This window comes from Nilaparvata lugens, chromosome 4 (genome assembly GCF_014356525.2).
Source record: "Nilaparvata lugens isolate BPH chromosome 4, ASM1435652v1, whole genome shotgun sequence".
Lineage (NCBI taxonomy): Eukaryota > Metazoa > Arthropoda > Insecta > Hemiptera > Delphacidae > Nilaparvata > Nilaparvata lugens.
The window spans coordinates 48,609,526-48,636,299 of NC_052507.1; the positions used below are offsets into that span (position 1 = coordinate 48,609,526).

Sequence of the window (26,774 nt, forward strand, 5' to 3'; positions counted from 1 at the left end):
ATTATCAGGCTTCAGATACAATTTGAACAACAAATTTTGAGTGGAAAAGACTGAGCATTAGAATCTGTACAATTAATGATCAGTAACATTTCCACCTAAAATTAAAAATTCGAGAAAATGTGATTATCCAATTGCAAACTGTTGGCCATAATAATATATGCGATAAAAGAAGCAATAATTATTGAGGAATTAAAATTGTGGATAGTGGAAAATCATTGGTATAATTATGTCTCAGAGACATGGACTATCGGTAAGGCGGAAGAAAAGGCAATAATTAATGCATTTGAAGTTGCTGCTACCTGACACTTCCTATCTACACTGTTTTTATGAGATTTACTGATAACAGGTACGTACTTTTTCAATATAATCATCTTCATGGATTGCTCTACATTCTCCTTTCTGGGAATAAATTGTCATGGGTGTAGCAGCCAATTGTTTAGCTGCTATTAACTGAGATCAAAACAGGCGATGAATCAGATTATAGGGAGCTCTTAGATGGAGTACACAGAACAGTCTCCAAAAAATGATCTTCGAACAATTTGTTTCAGTGATTTATTCCAGGCTTATTTGAAGATAGTTAAATATGAGAGAGAAATATGTAATTATTTAGTCTAGGAATGTTTGTGAATATTTCTTCCCAGTTGAAATTATTCAAATCATTTCTTATGTGGCCTCTAGTTGCTTCTATAGGTCAAGGAATGGATTTCTCGTTTATTCGAATGTCATCCCAATAACTGAATTGAGGAGTCTCAACAATATATTATTGATGTATGATTTACAGTATGAGAAAACCTCGTTAGTACGTTGTAGTAAATGTGAACCTTGCTCACGTGTTGTATTATTGAACGTTCCAGAAGACTGTGACTTGAAACTTCACCATGTGCTCTAATCATCTTCAATCTCATCACTAATGAATTATAATATGGGTGTCACATTTCGATATATACATTCCTTGATCAATAACAAAATCGTGTATCCACTCTGATAAAATCACTAACCATCTCATATCTTCCATCTTGATTGGTTTCTTCCTATAACTAGAGTGCTGATACTTACAATTCAACGAAAATGTAATTTTCTTGGAATCTATCCCTTCATGTACCCCATCCAAGTAGACTAGTTTCGAATTTGTTTCAAACGGCGCTCGATAAAATTCACTGATTCAACATGTCGGAAGTAATCCAGGATCAGAGTGTCAGGTTGCTTGGGGCGGCGACATCCATAAGCTATCGCGGGGTTTAGAGCTGTTCCCCTTTTTTTCTAGTTGTAAGTTGGAGTGTAGTAATTCTCCACACTGGAGGAATGTGATAGTAATTTTCGCATGGGTATTGGGAAGTGGTGTGTGAGTTTCAAGGACTTTTTTAGGAGCGGAACATAAAACGGGTTGTGATTTGAGTGGTTGAGGGGGTGGGATGTGACGGGTTTTTGCTGAAGGGGATGGTGGGGGTTGATTTGTGAAGGAGCTTTGGATGCCAGAAGCGTGCGAGGGGAGGGAAAGAGGGGTAATTTGTCGTAGGTGGACGATGTGAGTAGAATTGTCGGTGGAGGGGGTAGTGGCGCGCGGCTTGAAAGTGTAACTGTCAAATGAGCGTGGCAAATATTCGGCTCATTTTTCACCAGACGTTTTAGAGCTCTTTCTCTTCTTTGCTGCTCGGCAGCCATGGACCTGTTGCAGATGTCATGATGGGAGGAAAATGTGTGAGTGTTCGGGAAGCACGTGTAGAATTTGCAAAGCTCCAGCCGACTCCGACAAACTAAGGTCAAAAAACGAGCTCTCTAATGAAATAGCCAACACCTTTCTGTGCCTGCTGCTGCTGCCGCTGTCGCTTACCGCGTTCCTGCTTCAAATGAGAAATATAACTTTCGTTCCGACATGCCTATTCTCTTTTCACTACGTCACTACGTGCCTCACTCTCTCTCTCTTCTAGAAACAATGGCACGTCTGCCTCTGTCAACTAAAAATCGTGACCCTAGCATTGTTTTGCTTGCTATATACCTACCCGCCTGTAGAGGAGGAATCTGCGGAATTTTCCTTCTTCGCTGTTGTTATTTCAGCGCGTTTTAACGATACGGAATCCAATCACTCTATATCACCCCAAGTGAGCGCGTTTCATGGTGTGCTTGTTTGTTTTCGGTAACAGTTAATTGGTTATTTTCCCCTCTGTGGAATTTCCATGAGTATATCACTGTGAGAATGCTTTCATTATACAGGGTCCTTGGATTTGAGTTGTTTTCCTGGGATGGAAAAGTTACGAAACATTTATTCTTGACAGATTACGGTATTCAAACATGTATCACTCTGAAATTACAATTGTTTGGTTGATGTGAGTCTGATGTAACTCACTTTCCCATAAAGTTAATTAGTATCGTTCGTTCCATTTCCTATTTATATATTTTATGAGATCAATGCAATATCATTTCACTCGGATATAAATACTGCATTGAAATGGTAGTTAGGTGAATAATGTTTTAATCTGTAATGGATGGTGAAATTTCAAAAAATCATGTTGATAGGTTATTTGAAGTTATGTGTGTGAATAGAGCTATTTTGGAGTAGGCCTACTCCTGTCCTTGAATCATCGGCAATTATTATTTAATGTTGAGAATACTACAAGCATCCCTTGTCCAGTGGTATTCAGCTTTCAGTAGGTCTAGTAGAGAACCATCTTTTCATCATCGACTGATCTCAACTCTGATTTTATTTAGCGTCAGAATTCTTCCCTCGCCGCTTAACACGAACATAGATTATAGGCTTTGTTTAATGTTTATTGGTATAGTCTATTTATGTTCATAATATGTATATTGAGTGAATCAATGTCAAACAGACAGAAACATGATATTGACCCATCTCTACTTCTATGACCTATTTCATACTGAAGTGACGTGACGGTGACTTGGCGCTAGTGTGGCTCTGACTTCTTGCCATTTCCACTCCTATATAAGGACAATGGACAATATGGACAATGCAGACTGAAGTGAATTTATTGATTCTCAGCATAATTACCATATTAAGGTAGTTATAAAAGTCAGCTCAACGCTACCGCCACGTCCGTGCCAATCAGCGTCACGTTCTCTTCAGTGTGAATTGGGATTAAGACTCCTAAAGATGCAAACGGAACGAGTGAGTCACGGCTTTGATAAGTTTTCGGCTTTGATCGATGCCACTAATCAGCTGGCAATATGACAGAATTTGGTTATCAACCCTATCATTCTGTTTACTCCCATGTAATAATTGAGTTTTAACACGACCTTGACTGAAAACTGAATAACATAGACCTGACCATTCCGTTGGTATGCTGTCAGTATTAACTGCTACACACAATAAGCATATATAAATCCACTGAATTGTCGTTTTTCAATGTTGTGTTCGACCATTTATATAAAATCTGTACTCTCATTTCAAATACCAAATTTCCATAGTAGCACACTTCTAAATGAGAATTCGAGGATTAGAGAATAAGAGATAAGAGAATTTTACATAATGAGAGAATGATAAATTGGAGAATGTGAATACGGAATTGGAGGGTGTATCAACAGAACTGGTATAAGTATCGTTTCATGGGATCATAATGATGTCAGATTGAAATCAGAATCACCTACCTTACAGTTCCACTCATGCTCTACTTTTCTTGCACAATCATATATCAAATCGAATCAATTTTATTTTTCACTCAAAATTCATACAAAATATTCACAATCGTATGAAATGACAAGTTACAAGTGAATAAGATACTACTCACAAAAAGTACAGTATGTTACTGCACTTTGTCAACGAATAGGAGTCAGATCCAATGTGTCATAAGTGAGATTATTCAATTTATAGCTTGATATAGTTGAAGATTTGGTAGGAGGAGGATTCAGAAATAAAAAAGATTTAGAAATTAGGGTATGATGTATTGAAGGTGATTGAGTGCAAGCTCGCACATACATACATACAAGGATTCTTTGTATCATTTACCATTATAAATTTCACCTATTTGTAGAGGAAGAGCGATAAGTGCCTATCAGTCTACAGAGGAATAATATAATTGAAATATCAATGTAGTAAAAATAGAAGAGTATAAATAGGAATATAAAAATACTGGTACATTGAGAATGATTCAACAGAAAGACAGTTGTTATTAGTGCATCATCGAAACAAAAACTTATTACACAGCAAAAATAGATGGAATATTTAGTAATTAATACAAGGTTGATCAGATCAGTGGATATATATTGAAGCCTATCAATCCAAAACCTTAAATAAGATTTCCACTTGAACTGGTGAATGAAGCCATAGTCAATGCTTAGTTTTATTCATGACGTGTTTATGGGTATTCATTCTTCTCAAATCAGGTGGGAGTGAGTTAAAAAGTTTCGGAGCAAGGAAAAGAAAACACCTCTGGAACGTAGTACAGTTCGATTTGGATGCCTAACAATCATTTGAGCTGTTTGTCGTGTTACAACAAAAGTTCCAACATGATTGTTATATACTGAAACAGATTTCTTACCACTCAATTGATAAAATAAAGACAGAACCTTCAGCACATCAGTGTATCTCAGTGGTAGCACTGAATATCCAGTGCTTTGAAAATTGGAAATGTATGTGACCTCCTACTAACTCCCTGTATAATTCTCATTACAGACTTCTTTAGCACTACAAGCCTTTTCAAATCAGAAACAAAAGTGGATGCCCAACAGCAAATTCTGTATACAAGCTTAGAATTAAAAAATGCATAATCCGTAGAAAATGTTTAGGGAAAACTGCTCAAAGTGATAAAATCGTTTCATCAAGAACATGAAATACGTCTTTATTTTCTTCATGTGGGAGTCCCAAGTTAATTTATAATCATTTCCCAAAAGGTTTTCCCTTTTCCGACCAGATAATATAAATAATATCACACACTATCTAATATCTGACACTATCACACACCACTACATTGATCGCGCTCTCTTAGCCGCCAACCTGAGTCGAATCAACTACAATAGCATCACACAAGCACATGACGTCAACCAATGTTCCGCTGATTTTTCCTATTTATTTTCTGAGGCAATCTCCAGTTCTAAAAAATCATTAAAAAATATTTCTACTAGATATAAGAAGCTCAAACCTTGGATCACTCGAGATCTAATTGTGTTGATTTGTGAAAGAGACAAGATGAGCAAAAAAGTGGAAAACCAACCATTTAACTTATAGCTGAGACGAAATTTTTGTATCTTCAGACAACAAGTTACAAATAAACTTAAGAATTCAAAACGGATGTACTATCGTGATAAATTGAACCAGAAATGATCCTAAATTGTTTTGGAAGCTGATAAACGAGTTAGGAGGAAGAAATGTGAAAAAGGATAGCTTTCCATTGGATAAATTTTTGTCCAATTCACCACATACACCTATCACTGTCTTCAGAGATGTAGCAAATGATTTCAACATTTTTTTTGCTGCAGTAGGAGAGAATCTAGCTCGTTCGATCGATTCAGGTGGTGCTCTGATAGTGAATGATACTGACTATGTTATAGACACAGAATTTGCGTTTCATCCTGTTTCTGAGCAGGACGTGTTAAGGTGTGTGACCGCACTAAGAGGTGGTTCGGCGCCTGGTTACGACCCGATCTCGGCCTGCCTCCTTAAAGATAATAGCCATATAATCCTTGAACCTCTCCTTCATATAATAAATCTGAGTTTGACAAACGGAGTCTTTCCTAAAATTTATAAGATTGCCAAAGTTTTTCCACTTTATAAAACAGGGTGTTTTTCAGATAAAAATAATTACAGACCGATTTCTCTACTGATAGTTTTCTCCAAAATTCTAGAAATAATTGCCAAGGAGCAACTTGTTGCTTACTTAACATTGAATAACATTATTACAGACCGGCAATATGGCTTTAGGAGTGACAGATGTGTTTCTGATGTGATGTTTGATTTGAACAAAGCTTTGCATAGTGCTGTGTCAGGTGATATGAAGGCTTTGATGATATTTCTTGATCTCAAAAAAGCCTCCGATAGTGTTGACAGAGATAAGTTGATTGATAAATTGAAAGCAATAGGAATTGTGGGTAAGGCAATTGACTGGTTTTCCAGCTACCTTACAAACAGACAGCAATATGTATCTATATGTGGGGCAGAGGGAGAGAAGTTACCAATCAATTTTGGGGTTGTTCAGGGAAGTACCCTGGGCCCAATACTTTTTTCAATTAATATTAATAATATCTCTCGGTTAACTTTGAATGGCGAAATTTTCCTTTTCGCTGATGATACTTCAATACTTGTTCAGGGAAGCACTTGGCTTGAAACCAAAAACAGTGCTTTATCTGATCTACTTATTGTTAAAAAATGGCTTGATCAAAATATATTATCACTGAATATATCTAGAACCAAGTTCATGCCTATTGCATTAACCCATACAACTGATTACAATCTAGAGGATCTTAAAATTCATAATTGTAATGACTTTTTAAATAATTCGTGCAGATGTCAAAGTATTGAACAAGTTTTCTCATATAAGTATCTGGACGTCATTTTTGATTCCAGACTTAAGTGGATACAACATATTGACTTCCAATTGAAAACCTCACGTAAATATATATTTGCATTCAGGCAGCTTGGAGAAATTCTCAATTTTAACGAACTTAAAGTAGCTTATTTTGCCTTTGTACAGTCTCGCCTCTCATATGGCATCTTAGCATGGAGAGCAGCCTACCGCACCCATCTAAGAAGAATAGAAGTTATTCAAAAAGCAATCCTTGAAGCTGGCTTTCGTAGATGTCAAAGATATCCCTCATCTTTACTATTTCAGGAAATTAGAGTTTCAACTATGAAAAAATTATACATGAAGGACTTACTCATTCATGTTTATAAACATTTTGGTTCAATTTTCCTGCCATCTTTACATTTTCATAACACGAGATATGCAGCCACAGTTGGGATCAGAACTATCCAGCTAACGAGATCCTTCTCAACAACAAATTGTTTCTTCTTATCCCAAGTAATATATCGCAATATATCGCAAGTAATATATTTCCACGAAATAACATTTTTTCAGCTGCAAGTCTTGCAATTTTCAAAAAAAGATTGAAATATTGGTTGTTTGAAATGAGTGATGAGGAGGCTCTATATCAATACCGACTGACTTTACCATACTGGTAATCCCGTCCTGTCCCCAAACCTATGGATTGGGGTACAGTTAAGATTTAATTCACGAAAACGTCGACAGCCCCAAAAGTAAGTCTTCAATTTGCACTAACCTTGGAACTGGCGAGGAAGTGGACTGTATCTCGTGTGTAGAAGTTACTGCTGACGATATCCTGTCTTTATGCGTAGGCCTATATATTATAGATATTGTACATGTATCACGAAACGGAATGAGGTAATTGCGTTCAGCTCGAACGCCACGGAATAGGAGAAATGGAACGAAACGATGTTGACTTCTCGAGCACGCTTCTTGAAGTGCTGGGTTGAAAGATAAACGGGGAAGATGGCGGAGGGGTGAGGGAGAGAGGTTATCTTGCCTCTTTTGGAGAGGGGGAAGGGGAGGAAAGCACAAACCAAATCATCCCGCAATCAAGGCTGCCGATCCTCCGTGAATCCACCACATACAGACTGGCTATATATGTTACAGACGGACATAACAATATAGAATGACTTTCTACAATACGAAACTATGACAATCATTTGAATGAAATTACCCTCATCTATTAAATCCATTTAGGCTCTCCTTCTTCTTCCCCTTCATAAGATTCACTCTACTTGAAATACCAACTTGAGTCTACGCACAGGCCACAGTGCCCATGTAGGCTCATTCCATAATGTATAATATGAAACCCTAATCTAAGTACTTAATAATTTGTATTTTATATTTAATATTATTCATCATTTTTGTACTTGCTGTATTGTGGAATAAAGAAGATTCTTGATTGATTGATTGATTAATTATGGAAGTTTTCCAGTACAGAGAATGGCTCTCAATTCTAGTACTAAGAATATTGGAAGTTCTCTCATAGAATTGGCCGCTATTGATGTTGACAACCCATTCCCGTCTACACGTCATTCAATTTTACATTGGTAGTAAATAGAGAAGTAGCTATGTCAAATGAATGCTATTCGTTAGCGGTGGTGGAGGTTGATATGGCGGGTAGGAAGCATTTCGCTCGCAAGCACTGTGCAGAGCAGAGCAGAGCTTGAGCACATCCAGCTGGGAACACCAACTCGAATTCGAACTGCTCTAGAGCCACTTGAACACTATACACTCTTTTCGCTTGGTTGTTGCCTTTCATTACTGGTATCCCATTCAAGTCCGCTTTTATTACCCTTTTATTTACTCCCTTCCACTTATATTGGCTGTTTCGCTTCGCCCCCTCCTTGCCCCATCCACACCATTCACTGGCAGTCGATACAATCTGTTGTGATTGTAACTAGATGTCTTTCATGATGTCACATCGGTCCAATCGAGCTGGGCTTTTATCGCACGAGCCACTATTGTGGATAAGATTAGTTTGTCACTTGTCTAGACTTATTTCCTACTTGGAACCTCTATTCAAATGCTTTGCTCTCTAAAGTAAAAAAGTTCCAATGCGGCTACATTGTGATTGTGGCAGTGAGTTCGCACATTGTTTTAAACTTTTCAGAAGAAAAAATGAATGTTTCCTTGCAATAATGTGAAGTTCGAAGATTGGGGTTTTTTAATAAATTGGAATCATAGACTAGCTGAAGATCTGTGTTGGATCTGTGCTCAAAATATGAATGACACTTTTAATAATATTTAGAGAACGCATGTTTTGAAAAAAAATTCTGTATTTTATCAATAGGCTACAACTTGGAATACTGTAGGGACTAAAATCAAAACTAGTAAGAACATAACCAAGACAAGTTTAATTGTATAATGCACTGTTTTCAAAAACGATGAATCGGAATCCATATATGTCATGCTGTTAGTGATAAACAGGAATAATAGTCGTACATCCCCAACTTCTATTCACAAGAGACTAATAAATCTGTAGTTTCTTCTTTTTTGTTTTCCAATTGATTATAGTCATACATTTAATAAATTGTTTGATATAATTACTTGCTTATCATTACTTGCCATTGATTGAAAGAAAAAACTGACATTGTAACTGAAACTTCCACCCTTATCAAGCTTGAAAAGTGGTAGATTAAAAACTCTTGAGCTATCAACAAACTTATGCGCCACAAACACGCGCATCTCGCTTCCCATCAGCTGATTCAATCTTGTACAGATACAGATATGCTGATTATAGTGTGAGGAATACACCTGAAAACCCTTACAATAGCTTCAGTTGATGAGAAATGAAATGCGTGTGTACGCGGCGAACCTCTATAGATTAATATCAGGTTCCAATTGGAACTATCCTCTTCTCTTTGCCAGCTCCTCGCTTTTCAATCTTCAACTAATTTTTCCATTTTTCCTCTTTAATTTATTATTCTGAAAAAATCGAGGTTTCAGAGGGTTGTATTTCCTCCTCCATGAAGCTGTCCCAGTTTACAAAAAAAAGATTCTCCTGTTTCAATTTTCCGCTATGATTCATTCCTGGAATTTGATAAACTGATTCCAGGTATCAATATTATCCAGTGAGAGTTATACACTTCTCGTATATTACGTCTCAAACTCTAACCTAATTTTCACTTTCCTTGCCCTATTACCATAGGTAAGGAGATAGATAGTAACTGAAACTTCTACCCTTATCAAGCTTGAAAAGTGGTAGATTAAAAACTCTTGAGCTGTCAACAAACTTATGCTTTCCAAAGTATTGCTTTCCAAAAAAAATTAAGGTACCCCAATTTCAAGTTTTCTATACGTTTCAAGGACCCCTGAGTCCAAAAACATGATTTTTAGGTATTGGTCTGTGTGTGTGTATGTGTGTGTGTGTGTGTGAATGTGTGTGTGTGTGTGTGTGTGTGTATGTCTGTGAACACGATAACTACATTCCTAATCAACCGATTGACTTGAAATTTTCAACTTAAGGTCCTTATACCATGAGGATCCGACAATAAGAAATTCAATAAAATTGAATTCAAAATGGCGGAAAAAATGGCGGATAATTACTACAAAACATGTTTTTCACGGTTTTCTCGAAAACGGCTCTAACGATTTTCTTCAAATTTATACCATGGATAGCTTATACCATTTACAAGATAGCTTATACCATTTTAAATTTATACCATTTATAAGCCCTATCAACTGACATGAGTCTCATTTCTGGGAAAATCTGAGGAGCTCCGTAATATTCTTGAGAAAAATGGCGGATAATGACTAAAAAGCCATGTTATTTACGGTTTTCTCGAAAACGGCTCTAACGATTTTCTTCAAATTTATACCATGGATAGCTATCTATAAGCCCTATCAACTGACATGAGTCTCATTTCTGGGGAAATTGCAGGAGCACCGTAATATTCTTGAGAAAAAGGCGGATAATTACTAAAAAACCATGTTTTTCACGATTTTCTCAAAAATTACTTGACCGATTTTTTTAAATTCATACCCTGTATAGTTATTTACCAGCTCTATCAACTGACATGAGTCTCCTTTCTGGGAATCTAATGGGTGGTCCACCCCATCCTTGAGAAATGGACTTAGTAACCTCCTTCTCGTGCATGAGGTAGATATTTCATCTGTAAAAAAGCTGTTTTGATGACTTTAAAAAAATGACGACTATAAAAAAATCATCGAATTTCACAATTCCCACAAAGGAAGAAGTACTCTGAAAACAATTATATATCTTCTTCTTCTCTATATACTTATAAAAGGCTAAGCCCCGACAGACTGAAATCACACCACAGCCCAAATTACTGAGCCTAAAAACTTGAAATTTTGCACGATTATTTATGGTAGCCTGAAAACATCCACTAAGAAAGGATTTTCAGAAATTTGCCCCCCTGAGGGAGCATGGGCCCCCCCAAAATTTTGTACTTTTTAACCGCTCATTGCACAGCAAAGTCATGAGGAACTTTTTTGTTCAGCGACGAAAAGAAATTAGATCTATGCAGAAGAATTTCGATCAGGAGCACAGGGGGGTGCAGGAGAGGGCATTTTTCGAAAATTTTGATGTAAAATCACACTACAGCTCAAACTAATTGTCCTACAGACTTGAAACTTAGCACAAATATTCTTCAAACATGCTAGACGCGCACTAAGAACGGATTTTGAGATATTTTGCCTCTAAGGGTTTCAAAGGATTAAAAAGGATCCTATTAAGTAAGGTTATGAACATGGTAAGGTGAGTGCCATATGGAAATGAGATAATTTATTTATTGACATGTGATATTCTAACATATGTTGTAATCATTGGAAATAACAAAATAATATGATAGAAATTCAAAAAAAGAACATCTGTTCTGTTATTGCTTTCTACCTGACTCCACTCAACCTCAATAATATTGTTCTGATAATTGATAAATATGTTCAATAATTTATTATTAATATAATAGAAATATTGTTTTGATAATTAATTATTATCATTGATATAATAATAGTATTGCTTTGGTAATCAATAGATATTTTTATTTTCACAAACTCTGTATAATTTATAATGGTGAATGTGAAACAGCTGCATCAAAGAAATTATCTCAAAAACATATGTTTAGGAAAACCATAGTTTTGAACTTCGCTTTCCTGATGCAATGTATAAGCCTACACGTGGCATGTATTATTAATTTTTCAGCTAGAACAGTTTTTTGAGACTGCTAAATAAACGTCTACAGTTTTATCAATACTGTATCGGCAATATGAAAACGCATGCAGTTAATATGTCTTTAAATAAAGGTGTTGATATCTACATGATAATTATTCTCTACCATTTTCATTTAATCAAAATTTTAAAATTATTCAAGCCTTGATAGAATGATTGACTCACTGTACAGTCAGTCGAAAATTTTAATATTGAAATGAGGGGTATTTGGCAAGCTGAACAAAAAAGTAAGGTCCTATGCACCTTTTTGATATTATTTCTTCGAATGAAAAATGAGTTTTGTGGGTTGTCAAGACTCCCCCTGAAAGAGAACTATTCATTTTATCCTATCTTTTAGTAAAATAACAATGATTTCTGCGTTGAATAACATCTTTCTTGCCAACAAGAATCAAACTCTTTGTGAATTTAGATAAGACCTACACTTTAGATTTATATAGTTCTATTAATAAATTCATGGAAATTGAAGTACTTTTTTCAGTTAGTTGATGAAATTGATTATCAATAGAGAAAAAAATTATAATTTTATCAATACAGAAATAGTTGAATGAATTGTCGATGTACCGAGTTCTTGGTCAACAATAATTCAATACTGGTATTTATCCAATCATTATTTTTTTCAGAAGTTATTTCATTTGAATCAGAGAATATTTATAAGCTCCTATCAATTTATCATTCGTAACAATGAATTCTTCAAAACATGAATTTAATCGAATAAAAAATTGCTCATACTTCTGTATTCATGTTCGCATGTTTTCCACTTGTGATGGATAGCCAAAATATTGTGGAGCGAGCTGCACGGCGAATTGTAATCGAGGGCTCTGATTGGCTGAAAAGTTCAGCGTTCGGAGTGAGGTGAGGCGAGCAGTTAGAACAGAGGCAAGCGGCACGGCGAATGGTTCGGAGTACGGTACGGCGAATGAATAACAGCTGATTTTTAACATTATGGAACATAATAATGCTCATGTTCGTTAAAAGGCAAGATGTTCGGAGGAATGCACGGTTTGCTGCGCGGTTCGAGGTTCGGTTCGGCATGTGTGGACGCACCTTTAGTTGTTACAGGACATTTATACAGATCACAGGCCAAAGCAACATAATAATCTATCTTCTTCTTCTATTTTTTCTTCTTTCTTCTTCTTCTTCTTCTTTTTCTTCTTCTTCTTCTTCTTCTTCTTCTTCTTCTTCTTCTCTTCTTCTTCTTCTTCTTCTTCTTCGGATTTTGAGATAGGATTTCAAAGGATGAAAATGGATCCTATTAAGTAAGCATATGGTAAGGTGAACTCCATATGGAACTGAGATAATTGGCACATAACATATGTTGTAATCATTGGAAAGCTTAAAACAATTTCATCAATTAGCTGATTGAATTGATTTTGCGTCGATTGAGAGCGCGAGCTTGCCACGTGTTTGTTCCATTGTTGTATGCTTGGCCAGTTCGGTTTGCGCCTTCTATCAGCTGTATATGGAGTCTCATACACTCCGATTAGAACAGAGCACAAAGGTTTTCTTTGGTTAGGAGTTTGTTGATAATTCTTTTTTCAAATTAAAATTTCATCGTCATCAAAAACCACATTGGAAACTTTTTTAATAGACAACAAGATTACAGAAACAAAATGTCAAACATATACCTACATTTATTTGTAGCACGGCCAGAAAAAGACAAAATTGAGTACTAGCCGTGAGTTTATTAAATATAACTTAATATAAATATATTTTTGGTTAATATTTTGTGAATAAAAATTACGAGTTGATGAGAGATGCGAGTAATTCCTCATATTTGATCCGAATGGTTATTCATAATACAGTAGTCGGGGTCACTGCAATCAAAAATTTTTTATTCTGTACGGTAGCTAATAAATTTCATACGTATTGATTGTCCATAATGTATCTAGTGTCCATAATGGAAGTAATTAAACTACTCAAAATTAATGGCTTACTGGTCCCTCATAGATTTATAGTATTCCTGGTGATTGAGCCTGTCTTTTTCAGCGTTGTCTATTAATAATAAAGCTTAATGACTAGCTTACCCAGCGAACTTCGTACCGCCAATGTATCTCATGTTACACGTGACTTTATTTGGTGAATCATGAAATTTATCTGACAATCAACATGCTCATTTACATCTCAATACGGACTTCCTATGTGCTTAGTCATGCAGCATTCATTATTCCGAAAAAATATTATTCTTCTCAATCAATTGGTAGTTATATCTATTAGTAAAGTTTTCAATTAAAAAAAAGGTTATATCAGTGTTTCAAAGAAAAATATTCAATGTTTTCATAGCTGTAGATTGTCGATATATGGTCCAGGAAATATGCGATGTACGATGAATCAAACAGAATTCCATATTCTTTCGATTCTAGGATGAATATAAGCTAAGCTAAATTCAAAAAATTGTAAATTATTCTTTCATTCTTCAGTAATTAATGAATGCAATATGAATACTATACATATATACTATACAATAAATATATACTCTCTTTCATTAGGTGAATAATTTTTTTCAACATTTACCAGTTTCTCAATGATAGGGGAGTGATAATTATCTGTATAGGTCTTCTAAGGAACCATTATCAACAGCTGGTACCAATCAACTACACTTCAACTCCAAACTACCGTTTTAATACCAGTACACAATAATTTATCACAGGGTGATGTGTTTATTACAGCTGGTAACTTTAGATGCTAAATTAGCCCCCCTATTAAAATTTCTGTTCAGAAACCATCCCCAGTATTCACACAACATATTCCCAAAGTTTCATGCCGTTATGTCAAGTAGTTTTCAAGTCTACAGGGAACAAACACACAAAAAAACATTAATTTTTTTATAAATAGATTTCCATTCGGCTTAAACAAAAGCCTCTCTAAATGAAGGTAGAATGATAAGGATTCAGTTCTGTTGTTTTAACATTTTTTCAAATCACTTTCAAAAAGTTCATGTAGTACCTACTATTGTGTTCGAGACATTTCTGGCGCTATCATAGTTTCACCACTATTCTGTTCCACAGTCCTATCTCTTGCAGTCGTTAACTATTATCTATAATAATTATATAAAGTAAAGCTGGCTTATGCACGTACGGGATAGGGAAATTATGTTTGACGCATCATCACGTCTGAACTACTGGACTAATTAACTTGAAATTTTGCTTATAGATTCTTAATTAACCAAGGATGATTATAGGCCTATTTTCAATTCTTCAAAATTTCATTACGTCAAGTTTTCATTTTGTCAAGTTTTAAAATAGATCCTTGCGAAGCACGGGTTCTTGCTAGTATATTTATACACATATACAGAAGTCTGATCGTAGTTTCAAATATGAGCAAGGAAAGTTGTGTGAGTGTACCACACCAGATTTTTCTTATAGTTTATTGATTGATCGATTCTTTATCACAAATGACAATGTACTGCCAGATCTTGCAAGACCCATTGCATACTAACACTATACTATACATACTATATTATAATGGAAACAAATGAACGTTTATATAATGAAACATTATAATCAAATAATTATAATGAAACAATAGTTCTACTTAGTTGTACGTCTCTAGAAGATGTTTTCTTCTTACTTGAGGATCTGAGTCAATTTTCAACTCATCTATCAATTCCGAAAATAATTACTGATTCACAACATGAAATTGAGTTATATCAGGATCTAGGAGGTGATATTTTATTCTTCAGTTGTTCAATCTTCAACTCATCATTTTCTCGTCCCCATTGAATTCTGTCCCCATGAATATTCTACGAGATTGACTCAATCAATCCTATTATGCTCTTGGAAAGCCTAATATAGAATATTCATCCCTCATTTGGACTATGTAGTATGATTCATCCATCATATTCGTGAACTTTTCTTAAGGTTCAAACGAGGTTTCTTGGTAACTTTGCGGTATTGAAACCATTGAGATATTATACAGTTTTTCTTGAAAATTAGTTCCAAGTTTCAATCAACCTTCCTATCTTTTTTCTCATTTTCTATCCCATCTTATGCTAATACTTCACTTTTGCCTGGCACTTGAGTTGATTATTAGTGAGATTTTTTGGTTAGATGCTCCTGTATACCGGGAGCTTCATCTTGTTTTTTCCTATACAATTAATAGACTGAAGTTATATAAAGATGCGTTTACACCAAAGTTATTAACAAAATGTTAATACCTTAATCCTTATAAATTCTATCAGATTGAATATAACTTATCATACACATGATGAACATATGTGTTTGTCAAGTTCCGTTCAATCTAATAGAATCTATAAAGATAAAGTTATTAACATTTTGTTAATAACTTTGGTGTAGATGCAGCTTTAGTTTCTAAAAGATGTACCCCATCAAACTTCATTTGAACCCAGTTTTAGCTTTCAGAATGATAAATATATATATATATATATATATATATATATAATATATATATATATATATAATATATATATATATACCAAAGTTATTAACAAAATGTTAATAACTTTATCCTTATAGATTCTTTATAAATATATACGCTGTGGCTACAGTTACGGTAACCGTAACTCCATTCGCGTTCCGGTAAACATTTGCGCAGGCGCGGCTACCGCTATTTACATGTGCATTGTGGTGTTGATGGTTTTTGGTGACATGGTTATGATAACCTATCGTTTCAATGAAGTTAGTTAGAAATAAGTTAGTAAATAATGAAGTTAGTTAGTTACTTAGAAATCATAACCATGTGACCAAAAACCACAAGCAGCACAATGCACATCTAAATAGCGGTAGCCGCGCATGCTCAAATGTTTACCGGAACTCGATACGAGCTAATGTTACCGTAACTGTAGCCACAGCGAAATATATATATATATATATATTCTTATTTTGCCAAAATAAAAATCCCATTCATCAACTCATCATCTGCTCTCGTTATTATTGTTTGTTGATTCGTGTTGCAGAGTAAAGATTGGTCTTTAACTCACCATTTTGATTTTTTTTACCAGCCCTCTCAATTTGAGTGTTGCATTCGTTGTGTATTGAAGTGATTACATTGTTTTGTTGTGTGTTGGTTGTTGAATTGTGTTGTTGTGTTGCATTGGTTGTGTATTGAAGTGATTACATTGTTTTGTTGTGTGTTGGTTGTTGAATTGTGTTGTTGTATTGCATTGGTTGTGTATTGAAGTGATGACATTGTTTTGTTGTGTGTTGGTTGTTGAATAGTGTTGTTGTGTTGCAGTGCCGGTGTATCAGGTGCAGGCGGTGGCCGGAGACGCAGTGTTCCTGCCCTGCGACATCTCCACCACCGACGAGCAGCCACCAGTGCACCACAAGGACACCGAGGATGCCGTCCTACTTGTGCTCTGGTACCGCGAGGATCTCGGAACCCCAATTTACAGGTTGGCTTATTCATTCATTACATGTTATTCAATTTGAAATGATTATATACTATATACCTCACAGGTTGATATACACTGTAGTCAAAAAAACGAGACTAGTCCGATGGAAATTGGAGCGACTGAGTCCCTCCTGAGCACCCGCACTCATTCACGTTGCCAATTCGTCACGTGTTTTATGTGAATATTCAATATCGGAGAGTACAAAAGCATAGAAAATTTATTACGAAAGAAGAAATCATAATCACATTCATAACATTCATACAGAAATGTTCTATCTAATCACAGTAAATTAAGATTAATTCCAAGAGGAATGCAAAAATTTCCCTCACAAAGGCACATTTTGTCACAGTCCCACACACGTGAACTCGCTCACTCACTTCCATCACCAACAGACGACGAAATAATTATTATCAGCTGTTTCTCCAAAGATGAATAATAATTATCCTTTTAATGTCCTTCAGCGATTTTTCCCAAGGATGAGACCTAGTGCAATCGAATCCTTATATTATAAACCTTCTATGCTCTGAATTTTGTGAGAATCGTTGGAGCCGTTTTCGAGATCCGGTGGAATACAAACATCTAAACATCCAAAAATATAAACATCTGAACATCCAAACATCTAGACATCTAATCATTTAAATATCTAAACATCCAAACATATAAACAGAAGTTGCTCGTTTGATAGTATAGGATTGATTCTCATTCATAATCAGCTGTACACAACGTTGATCAACTCTTATTTGGCAGTGTTGCAGTACATATTATATCTTTGGATTTATTGAGATAATGAATCTCTTCATATTCATTTCATTAATAAGAAATAATAAGAAAACAAAGATATTGTCAAATTTCACTAAACATTTAAAACAGAACCATGGTTTCACGTAGTTAACCAACGTAGTTATCCACATTCCTCAGTACAGCTGATGTTGCGTTGGTTAACTACGTAAAACCATGGTTCTGTTTATAGTTTTTAATAAATTTTTAGTGGAATTTGACAATACCTTTGTTTTCTTATTATGGAGAGATTTCACAACAACACCATCAATTCTACCATTTCATTAATATATTCGATTCATATAGAATGTATCTGTTGTATCCTCAGGGTTTTTAATAATAAATTTACTCATGTATTCATTGATAGCAAATTATAACACTTTATTAGTTCACTCTCATCATAATAACACTTCGTATCGTACATAGCCATATGAATCGAATCGTCAGCCAGTGCCTTTTACTTTCCTTGCCCCATTACCATAGGTAAGGAAAGTATTGCTTTCCGAAAAAATTAAGCTACCCCAATTACTAAATTTCTATACGTTTCAAGGTCCCCTGAGACCAAAAAAGTGTTTTTTGGACATTGGTCTGTATGTATGTATGTATGTGTGTGTGTGTGTGTGTGTGTGTGTGTGTGTGTGTGTGTGTGTGTGTGTGTGTGTGTGTGTATGAGTGTATGTGCGTCTGTGTATCTCCCAATTAACGGAATGACTTGAAATTTGGAACGTAAGGTCCTTCCCCTATAAGGATCCGACACGAACAGTTTCGATCAAATGCGATTCAAGATGGCGGCTAAAATGGCGAAAATGTTGTCAAAAACAGGGTTTTTCGCGGTTTTCTCAAAAACGGCTTCAACGATTTCGATTAAAGTTATACCTGAAATAGTCATCGACAAGCTCTATCAACTGCCACAAGTCCCATATCTGTAAAAATTTCAGGAGCTCCGCCCCATCTATGCAAAGTTTGATTCTAGATTCTCAATTATCAGACTTCAGATACAATTTGAACAAAAAATTTCTAGTGGAGAAGATTGAGAATTTCTACAATTAATGTCCAGTAACATTTTCACCTAAAATTAATAATAAGCTTGAAATTCGAGAAAATGTGATTATCCAATTGCAAACTGTTAATTCTATTAAATGATTCACTATGAAGAGATAGCAGACCTCGTGTGTCTCCAGCGTTATTGCCCTGTCACCAGCTGGCTCAAATCTTTGAATAGTAGACTTGAGATGCGCGGTAACACTAGCGTCAGATGATCAATTCTCATAACGGCAAGGAAAGTTGTATGAGTGCGTCATACCAGATTTTTTAATCGGTAATCGGAAGGTATATGACATCTTTCCCCTTATCTTACAAGTTCAAACGTACTGGCCTGTTCATTTCTCTCCCTGATCGACGTGGTGGCTCTGGCAGGACTGGCTCAGGGGTTGCGTCTACAGGTTGTTGCTGTGCTGCATCTACAGGTTGTGGCTGTATCTCCGCCGTTACGGCTGGCTTCTGTTTCACGCCCTGGCTGCAGTCATCTGTTCTAATGACTGTCGATGACAAACTATAAATTCAGTTTATGAAACTCTGCGAGATCTCCTACAATCTCGACTAAAATTGTTCCAGTCTCCGATAGTGTCTGTCCCAGTTAAAAGTATAAGAGGATATACATATTTATTATAACAGTGCTCCTTCAATACCATGATAGCCTGCAATATGGAATGACTCATTTAATGAGGAGCCATAATGAGTGTTGTGATGTGCTGTGATTCGAGTTGAATGTCAATGTGTTCAATAAGGGAGAGAATTATCCTATCATCAAGTTACTCTCATATTCTAATGAGAACTTCCTGACAGTTTTATTGCATGTTTATAGGTTTATAATATGCTTATAAAGATATTATTCCCATTCCTTTTGAATATTTTTGGTGCAGTCTATAGTGTCTTTTGAGAACCTAAATTCTCAGACAACTATGTCTGACAACTACTAAGTCTTTTACAGAGGAGCATTATGAGGATGAGAGAATATGCTATTTTAATCTCAATTGAAGCTTGGTCAATCCATTCAAGTACACAATATATAGCTTCAATGACATCTGCGACATTTTTGAGTGGAGCCTTTGAAGAGGCAATATCCCATGCAGAACACATTCATGTACCTATTGAAACTTACCGATCAATTGCATCCGACACTCTCTTGTTACGGTTTCCTGTGATTGGGAGAAGGCGATGTTAAGGGACGTGATGAGTATAGGGTAAAGTGGGGGGTTGGCGAAAGATGAGCCCGAGGAAGTTAAGGAACAAAAAGGCTGGTGTGGGAGAGTATAAGGAGGAGGAGGGTGTGTAGTGGAAGAGAGGGTGGCACGGTGGAGGATCTGGAGGAGGAGGTGACGGTAAGGAGGTGGGAAAAGTGGAAGTTTTCAAGCGATGAATGATGGGCCAGTAAATTCAATGTTAGATAAACGCTTGCTGCCGGACAGCCGAGGAAATTCAGTGGAAATCCTTTTGAAAAGCGGATTTTGTTGAGATGAGAGCGGGGCCGGAAAATGTAGGACAGAACAGAACCTTCAGGAGAGCTTCCATTTTTCTATCGATCACTTTACTCTTTCTTTTCTGTTTTTCTTGCCTTTTTTGTCCACTGTGTTGAGCAATCCCCTGGACAGTGAGTGTGTCGTGGCGGGCGGCGCCTGTCGGACTATCGAGGCAGAGTCCTGTTGCCTTAGTCTCGCGTTAGTCCGACCGGACAGCTTCTCCCGGTCGATTTGTTTTATAGATTTTCCTCCCATTTCCGAAGCTATATTTTTCTGCTATGGTGACATAATATTTGGAAGGATTTTGGATGTGCCTGTCTTCGTTCTCTGTAAGCTCGTCTGCTGCCAACGTAAACACCCTTAGAGCGCTCCACCATTTCCCGTTCACTTTCTCCTCTACAGCTCTTCAAACAGTTCGCAGATAAATCAGATATTTTCAGATTTTTCCTCAACACCTACGTGGATTTTATGCGTGAAGTTCTGCGCCTCGAGTCTTTTGAAACAGATTCCATGCTCCGCTCAATTGAATCTAGGAGAATTCGAATTGTGAGACTTTATAGAGTTTCCTCTACACATAGGCAGTTGAAAAAGATTCACTAGATTCTCTCTGTCAGGATTCTCAAGTTATGAGATTTCTAGTCTTTTACCTAATACCTGTCATACTTGATCTAGTCATGCCATTTTTGGTTTCTAAGGATAATAATATATTATAGTAATATGCTCAATAATATTCTATACCATTACATACAAGATGCGAAAACAAAAAAAAAGTTCTCGATTTTTGCAATTATCTTTATAAACTGATTTTGGAATGGCTTTGGATCCTCATAAGCTTCTCTATGACAAAAATTTCTGATGAAAAAGCAGATGAGAAGAAATAAAATCTTATAAATCAAAATAACGCATAATGTTCCTTTGAAAATGATATCAACAAGCAAAGTTAGTAGTCAAGCAAAGTTACTGTCTACTAACGTTGATCAACAGCCAGAGTTTATGAGGTTAAAAATTATTATCACATTCCAGTTCACACCAACTTCTTATTTAATTTTATTTCACAATTCACACATAGATAGAAACCATGATTGGGAGGGAAATTAATTTTTTATATGAAACTGTCATGATTGAATAGACTTAGAACGTTTTCAAAAATCCACTTTAATTAAATAAAAATTAAAAATTAATATTTTACAGGAGCATGCTTTCGTGTGTGCTCACACATCATCAGCTGTAAGTTACAGGAAGTAGAAAGATTCCAACTTAACAAAAACAAAAGCAAGAGCTACTTGATCATTCTGACTAATTATCATTCCAATTTTAATTTATGATTTTTATTTTAATTCTAATTTATATTCTTAATTCTAACAAAATTATTAGAAAATATATGATTTTGGCCTACTTTTTATGAAAAACTTTTTACTTATTATAAAACTAACAAAAACAAAAGCAAGAGCCTCTTGATCATTGTAATTGATTGTTAATTCTAATTTTCTTAATTCCAACAAATTATTTGAAATTACATGGATATTTCATATGAAAAAAATCATAATAAAAATAAATAGGTGTAAGGCAGTAAAATAGGTTATCTAAGTTAAAAAGATTTCAGAGTGGAAGTCTTTTTAACTTAGATAACCTATTTTACTGCCTTACACCTATTTATTTTTATTATGATTTTTCATATGAAATATTCATGTAATTTCAAATAATTTGTTGGAATTAAGAAAATTAGAATTAACAATCAATTACAATGATCAAGTGGCTCTTGCTTTTGTTTTTGTTAGTTTTATAATAAGTAAAAAGTTTTTCATAAAAAGTAGGCCAAAATCATATATTTTCTAATAATTTTGTTAGAATTAAGAATATAAATTAGAATTAAAATAAAAATCATAAATTAAAAATAGGAATGATAATTAGTCAGAATGATCAAGTAGCTCTTGCTTTTGTTTTTGTTAAGTTGGAATCTTTCTACTTCCTGTAACTTTACTGTAACTTACAGCTGATGATGTGTGAGCACACACGAAAGCATGCTCCTGTAAAATATTAATTTTTAATTTTTATTTAATTAAAGTGGATTTTTGATAACGTTCTAAGTCTATTCAATTATGGAAAAGCTCCACAACATCAACATTCACACTACTCACTTAATTAAACTGTCATGAGTTATGAGATCTGGAGACTGTAATCTGATAACCGATGAAACCACTAGTTCGTGAATATCACGTCTCTATTTTTATTTTGTAGTCCAATTCAATTATTCAATTCTTGATATGAGCTTCATAATTTGTCTTATTATCTTCAATCCAAAATGCGACTGAAGCTGTTGTTATTGCGGGAGCTGGATAAAAAGTATTGGAAATTTAATTTGCGATATATGCTATTGCAGAGTTAATAACAAACTAATAATTGAGTTAATAACACATAATTATTCTGTGTTGAAATTATTGAATAGTATAGTGATGTGGAAATAATTGAATTCACTACATCAGGACAGTAATAGTATTGTTTGTTTCAAAATAATCTTATTCTCGTTCATCTCCGGACTTCTTGTGTGAGAACTCTTCACAGAATGTTCGAGAACGTTACTATCTCTCTTCTCTTTTGTTCTCGAACTGAATGAGTTCCAGAATTTTGCTTGGTATTATTGTCATTACCATTAGTTGCATGCAAATTGAATTCTACATGTTGTGATTTCCCACAGGTCTGGTTTAAGTTCTAAGGTATTAGAAGTTGGGCTAATGGCTGTGTCAGGTTGCTGTCTAGACCACAATGTGCAAATGCGCTAACCCATGGATCCATTTGTTTTTAAATTACAATATCAAGTTGCAATTACTACAAACGTTATAGAAATGGCAGGTCTTGTTTGCTACGAACTTTATAGAACGGGCAAGTGGTTGTGATCACTACAAACGTTGAAGAACGGGAAGGTCAGTCAGGAAACCACGAATATGGCGAATCATGCCAAGCAACTTCATCTGCATTTTTCCATGATATTATTCCATTAATATTTATTAAAACTTCGACTAATGATCTTCTTGAAATAATTGATGTGATTTTGTGAGCTTCAGCTTCAATACTCTCTCTATGAGAGTATCTTACAGATAATAAGTTTTGCTAAGTGTTATATCAGAGTCATTATCCATGATCAGTCACTTCAGCTCTTACCAGGGGCGTATATAAGTGGGGGGCCCAGGGGTCCAGCTCCCCCCCACTCCAGAAAAAATGAATATGAATATGAAGAGAAATCTGTACAGTTATTACAGAAAAAAGTACAGTAATCTGAATTCTTGACGGCCTGGCCGTAAAGTAAAAAAGACGTTCAACGCAAATTACCACCTGAATATGATCAGCAAAACTGATATTAAGTATAATGGGGTGTTACTTAACCCAACATTAACCTTGGCCCCCCAAAAAATATATTCTATTTACGTCACTGGCTCTTACAAAATCAGAAATTGAACAAGAATTTGGATAGATGTTCTAAAAAAATGAAATATTCATTGATCAGATCCATCAAAAAAATTATTTCTTGGTTTTGATGCATAATCAAAATCATTAGGGTCATTCATGGAATTATGAAACTAGAGAATTGATTGTTTCAGAACAAGATTATCATAAAACCAGATGAATGAGTAACAAAAAAGAAAAAAAATCAATGAAGAACATAATATTTGGAAATACCCATATTCCTAATGAAACAGTAACTTATTCGAAATCAAACTACAGTTCCAGCATCTCTATTTATGAACTCTGACTACTTAGGAATTGCGGCCAGGGAAAATGCAGCGATTGAAATGCATAACTTGCATTTGGGATCGTATTCAGTTTGTTCTATCTAGATCCAAATTTGGAGTTTACGCTTGACATGTTCATCGCTAACTACAATGTCATGGTGTATATACTGAGATTCACTTGAAAAAGTCAGCATTTCCTGTGGATAATATCAGAATGCTTTCAATTGTATCAATGCTGACAGTTTAAAGTCAATCTGAGCATGGCTCATTCACGGGGGCGAGTTATGTAAAGAGTGCGCCAAAAGAACTCGTCAATTCAGCTTCGTTGATCAGTATGCATGTTGGCCGACCATTTGGTGACGTCATTTGCATTTTGTTATCAAGGCACAAACGCGCACGCGCACATCACAAACTTCGCTGGAACATATGACACACTAATCAACTTCGACATGCAGATTCCGTGCGCGCCAAATTATTGCTTCAAATTTCGTAGACCTGGCCACGTCAAGTTTATAATTCGAAAACTCCCTCGCTTTTCAGCAGGCCTGCCAACACTTGAACCGCAAATTCCAAAATGCGCTCACTGTTTTGATACTGGACTTGTGATGTGGTTCTGGTGAGAGACTGGAATTAGATCAGGAAGGGCGATTTGATAGGTGACTTGTTACCGAACAATTTAAACAATGATACTTGATGAACGTGGGTGCAGATGCTCCAGGAAATTTGCCGTATGTGTTGAATGCTCATCCATTTTTTCATATTTTGATGAAAAATCAATTTGATTGAAGGTGTGTTAGCGAGTTCCCACTCATAACTCAACCCCAAGATCGTTGCCTGCATGTTGTGTGTTTGTATATTCTAGAATATATTTCGAACTCTTTAATCAGTCAGCTTAAGATTTTGTCCACAAACTCTTTGAACCTCTTTTTATTTCGTTGGACAACAAAATTGACCGATTCCTAGAAAAGTATATTCTCTCATTAAAACTCCGCACCTTGTATGCTATAGATATACTGAATAGTCACGAGAGGAAAAAGTCATACAGAAGTCATATAAAATACTAGCAAGGCACCCGTGCTTCGCTACGGAAATTAAAAGATAAAATTGTTTTTGTGAAACATTTATAATCTAAATCCTACCAAAATTGTTATAATCGTTTTTGAGATTAGGCCACAACTTGGCATGAAAATTATTGAGTCAAATCATTCAAATAATTAATTGAGGTGTTGGAAGTGCTCTGTAGAAGAGTAGTCTAATTGCAGCGAATTTTGTAGGATATGGCAGTTATCAAATTAGCAGTGATCACGTTATTTTTGCTTTGGCAATTGAAGATTTAATTCCAAATAAGGTTGATTCGGAATTTGATGACTCTGGTATCCATGGATCTCTTGCTTATTCTGGAATTTTTGGCATAGCCTGTCACTTACTTTTCGTTTCACTCATCCAAATGTGTAAAAGCAGCCAATCCACTGATTCTTTCTTCCATGGAAGTCCATTCATACATAAGAGTCCATTCATAATAGTATAACATTTATTGTGACTGATTTCACATGTCCTAAACTCTACAATCATAAATATTAAAATGGGATCATTTCAATGTGAATTTGCATAGATCTGAATAGAGTTTATTCAATCGCTTTGATTATTGACTACCATTATATGATTTCTTTCTTTGATCTTTGCTTGAAACCAAAAGCTTAGGGAGGAAAATTTGGATGTAAACTAACATGTAACTCAATTTAATTTCTATCTAGATTGACAACTTTGGAATTCACTTGTGATCTATCAATATCAATAGATTTGTCTTGTGTCATGATAACATCATGGAAGGGAATAGGAGCAGCTGATGGAATATTATGTTTTTTCGATTTAGTTTTTAGCTGATTTTGAAACATGGAAATATCAGGCCCAGTAACAAAAAAGCATGTTCAATTCCAATCAGGATTGAATTTCATGAGGATTATAATTATTATTTATTCCAAATAAATGCTGCAAATCACCTCGAAGACCACTGCTACTGCAGACATTGACAACAGGGTTAACAGCTAGATGGAAATTCGATGAGAACTACTATCCAAAAATTAGTTGCCAGCCCGGGAATCGAGCCCGGTACCTCTCAATTGCCAGTCAGGAATGCTTACCCTTACACCAGACTGACAATCTCTGGATAGCAGCGCTCATTTTCAATGCATAACTGCATTCTCTATTCAATTCCATCTGTAATTGGTTGGCCGCTCTGGCTTTGTATAAAATGAGCGCTGCTATCCAGAGATTGTCAGTTTGGTGTAAGGGTAAGCATTCCTGACTGGCAATTGGGAGGTACCGGGTTCGACTCCCGGGCTGGCTACTAATTTTTGGATAGTAGTTCTCATCGAATTTCCATCTAGCTGTTAACCCTGTTGTCAATGTCTGCAGTAGCAGAGGTCTTTGGGGTGATTTGCAGCATTTATTTGGGATTTTCGTTAAATAATAATCATATATTAATTAGCATTTGAATAAATGCATTCTCTATTTAATTCTATCTGTTCATGAGAAGTAATCAGAGCAGGTATTTTTTAATAGAAGGCTACTCTGATTGGTTCTCTTGGTATTTAGTACGGATTATGAATTAACAGACAGTGCAACTGTCTCTCTCAAGGCCATGGCTGCTTACAAACATAGAGCAACAGAGGAACCAATACAACAGAAGCTGAAGTAATTAGTCGCATTTCTATCACC

The 26,774-nt window shown here is 35.4% G+C and overlaps 1 protein-coding gene across 1 annotated transcript in view; it reads left to right on the top strand.

The window, feature by feature from the left end:
- The window catches only part of LOC120351063, a 303,920-nt gene that overhangs the window by 239,530 nt on the left and 37,616 nt on the right, over positions 1-26,774 (top strand). Inside the window, exon 3 of the mRNA XM_039427010.1 lies at positions 16,873-17,032. Within this exon, the coding sequence (XP_039282944.1) occupies positions 16,873-17,032 (160 nt within the window). The remainder of the gene's footprint in view (positions 1-16,872; positions 17,033-26,774) is intronic.